The sequence below is a fragment of the Acanthisitta chloris genome, unplaced genomic scaffold, assembly GCF_000695815.1.
Source record: "Acanthisitta chloris isolate BGI_N310 unplaced genomic scaffold, ASM69581v1 scaffold30590, whole genome shotgun sequence".
In the NCBI taxonomy this organism is placed as follows: Eukaryota; Metazoa; Chordata; class Aves; order Passeriformes; family Acanthisittidae; genus Acanthisitta; species Acanthisitta chloris.
The window spans coordinates 50259-53409 of NW_008650474.1; the positions used below are offsets into that span (position 1 = coordinate 50259).

Sequence of the window (3151 nt, forward strand, 5' to 3'; positions counted from 1 at the left end):
ATGCCCACCATTTTCTGTAAGCCAACTTACCCAGAGCAACAACAGAGAGACCTGGAGGGAACTGAATGGATCTCAGCACTGCCACTTAGGGTCAGACACACCTCACCCACCCCTTCAGAGGTGCACCAAACACCTGTATTTTGGGGACAGTGGACAGTTCTGAAACCATGCACATCATGCTCCAGCTGGAGGGAGCTGTGACAGTTCACTTATAACCTGGGTACTCGAAGGTGGATTTTGGAATCTCTGGAAAGCCCTCTCTGTGCTTTCTGTGCACTTGGAAGTATGACAACAAGTTTTCTTGGAATTTGGCCGTTGTTATCAAACGACAAGCATGGAGTGCTGGACAGCCTTGGCTTCCCCCTAAAGCAGGATCCCATCAACACCCTCTGTCCTGGGAAAACCCACCCTCATTCGAGAGGTACATACAGTGCAGACTCCACAATGACTCCATGCACTGAGGACAGGGAAAGGAAAATTAAATCTTCCTAGATTCAGCCCTTTGTGCCATGGAGGATATCTCTCTTTAGGAATAGTGATGAGGAGAACAACAAAGGCTGTTGGAGTCTGCTCGGAGATGGGAAAGGGAGAGGTGGAACATTCAGTTCCCACTGAACTGGAGAGACGCAGCCCAGGAGCTGCCCCCAGGAGTAAAGGACTTACTAAAGTCATTATTACGACCTTCTGTTACATAGGGCCCATTTAAACCACAAGCAAACAGTCCCCAGGAGCACCAGCAGGAAAAGGTCAAGCTCAAAGGTGAAGCTGCACATCAGGACCTATTTTGTGTGCTTAGGTGTTTTAGCTTCCTTTCCTTGTTTGTATTTAAATAAATGCTACATTCCTGCCAGGCTGAACACATATTCCACACTGCAGCACCCAAAGCACGATGAGTCACTTAGCAGATGTAATTTTTCCCCCCTGCATTTTCCCATCCCATTAAAAGTTTGGTTGTCTTACCTTAATGACTTCTGGGGCCTGTTGAATTGAAGCTGGAACAGAGTCCTTGGAGGCAGCCCCAGCATGGCTTTTTTGCCCTGCAGGGAGGGACTGCGAAGGAGCTGCTAAAGTTTCCTGAAGAATCTGCATCACTTCCCTCTCCTTGGACAAGCTCCCCTTGCCTGTCTGGAATTCCACCAGCTCCTGGGCAAAGTCCTCGATGCTTCCCAGGATGCGCAGTAAAAGGGCTTTGTCATCCTCCTCCATCTTGTGACCATTGGTTTCCATGATATTTGACAAAGAGGTGGGGTCAGCAGGTTTGCTTTTGGGTTCAGGAGCCAGAGGTAGAACCTGCTTCCCCTGCCTGCCAAACACCTCCTTCCCAGAGGGCTCCCTCAAGGTACTCTCCATTTTCTGTGAGAAGCACTCCAAGTCCAGCAGCAGTTTGTCTATCTCCTCCTTGTCCACCTTACTGCATGTCTGGTCTCCTCTGGAGACACCAGCTTGGGCCCCACACAACACAGAATCCGAACCTGGCTTTAATGGAGTCAGTTTCTCGGACGTTTGGGAGAGCTCAGCATCTCCCACTCTGGCACACTCTGCTTTCACATCTGAAGAGCCAGCTCGCTGGCAGCTGTGCCCCAAACTCTCCCAGACCCCATTCTGCTCCACCTGCTTTCCCTTCCCTACTGCTCTTTCCCCATCAGACTCCTCCTCAATGTACAGTGCCTCGATGGAAGCTGTGCAGTCAGAGGGGCTTGTGGCTGGGAACTGAGGTAGAGCACCTTGCACAGCTCTCCCACTGCCCTCCTGGGGGATGCTGGGGAGGGAGCTTGAGGTGAAGCTCACGGTACCTGTTTGCATGGACTGAGAGGCACTTGTCTCCTCACACTGATCCCCTGGCAGTGCAAGAGGAACTGCACTTGAGGATGGCAGCTGCATAATGTCCTCGTACCTGGGTGGCTGCTCATCGCCAAACACTGGGGGAAAGGGAGTTTGCTGCAAGCCATGAAAGCAGTTCAGGAGTTCTGCCCAGTCACTCACTTCCTTCTGCCCCAGTGGCTTCAGCTCCAGGGGAAGCTTCTTCAGGTAGGAGGAAAATCTTGTCATCAGGTTCATGTAGATCATTTCAGAACTAGCCAGGGGATCATTGCTGTTCCCCCCACTAACGCTGTCTGCAGACTTCTTTTTGATGCAATGTTTTATGATATCTGTGCACTTCTTCAGATCCTCTGAGCACTTGAGCAAGATGTCCAAGCACACCTTAATATCCCCACCAGAACCACCGTCTAGCTTGTGCTTTTCCAAAATCTGGGTAATGAAGTTTTCTTCAGAGAAGGAATGAGGGGAGAAGGGAACCAGGGGATTCATGGTGACTTCTGGAGCATCATTGCTCTCCTGCCATTTCTCCACAGGTGAGGGACTCTGCAAAAAGCCACACGGAGGGCAGTTCTCATCATTGTTGAAGTGTCCATAAATCAAGTCAAAATCGAAGGATCGTCTGCTGAAAGATTCCGACCGAACTTTCCTTCCCTTTCTGTAAGCCACATGACTGGAGGAGTTTTTGAGCTTCTCAAAGGAGAATTCCTTTGTTTTACCACTGGCAAGGTTTATTGCCTCACCAGTAATGTCTTTCAAACTGCTGGAGGCTTGCACTGAAGAGCCCTTTTTGATTCTCGGACTATTTGGGAAGATTTGGTGATAGTCCCCATTTCCAGGCAAGGTAAGTCCATTTTCAGGAACAGGAGTTTTAGGGTCTAGGTTGGCATCTGGGACACTGAGCTCTGCACAGACACTGTGGTGGGCAACTATGCACGTCACACCTCGCTTGAACACTTGGCAAGTGCCCGTGCAGTAGTGCACAGTGTGCTGGAAGTGCTGCTCTATCACCACACTGCTGTAGCAGTTCACAGAAGTGACCATGAGCCTGTAGGTTGCTGCCATAGCACAGACCACGCTTGGAAGTGAGGCTTGAAAACTCACCATGAACTCCACAGGGAAAAACTCACCCACACTTTTCACAGCCACACCAGATTGAATAAAAACATTCAAATGTCAATGAAAACATCCCAACTACGTGAGCAGCTACTGCCTTGGAAAGGCCTGGAGAAGTCTGGAGTGGTACTGGCAGTCCAGTCACGACAATTAGTGCAACTTGCATGTGGTTTAACTTAAGGCAGCTTGATCCTCGTACTCCACACAGAAAGCCTTG

The 3151-nt window shown here is 50.0% G+C and overlaps 1 protein-coding gene across 1 annotated transcript in view; it reads right to left on the reverse strand.

The window, feature by feature from the left end:
* The window catches only part of PPP2R3A (protein phosphatase 2, regulatory subunit B'', alpha), a 29394-nt gene extending 26469 nt beyond the window's left edge, over window positions 1–2925 (reverse strand). Inside the window, exon 1 of the mRNA XM_009085224.1 lies at window positions 961–2925. Coding sequence (XP_009083472.1) covers window positions 961–2925 — 1965 coding nt within the window. The remainder of the gene's footprint in view (window positions 1–960) is intronic.
* Window positions 2926–3151: the final 226 nt, after the last annotated feature.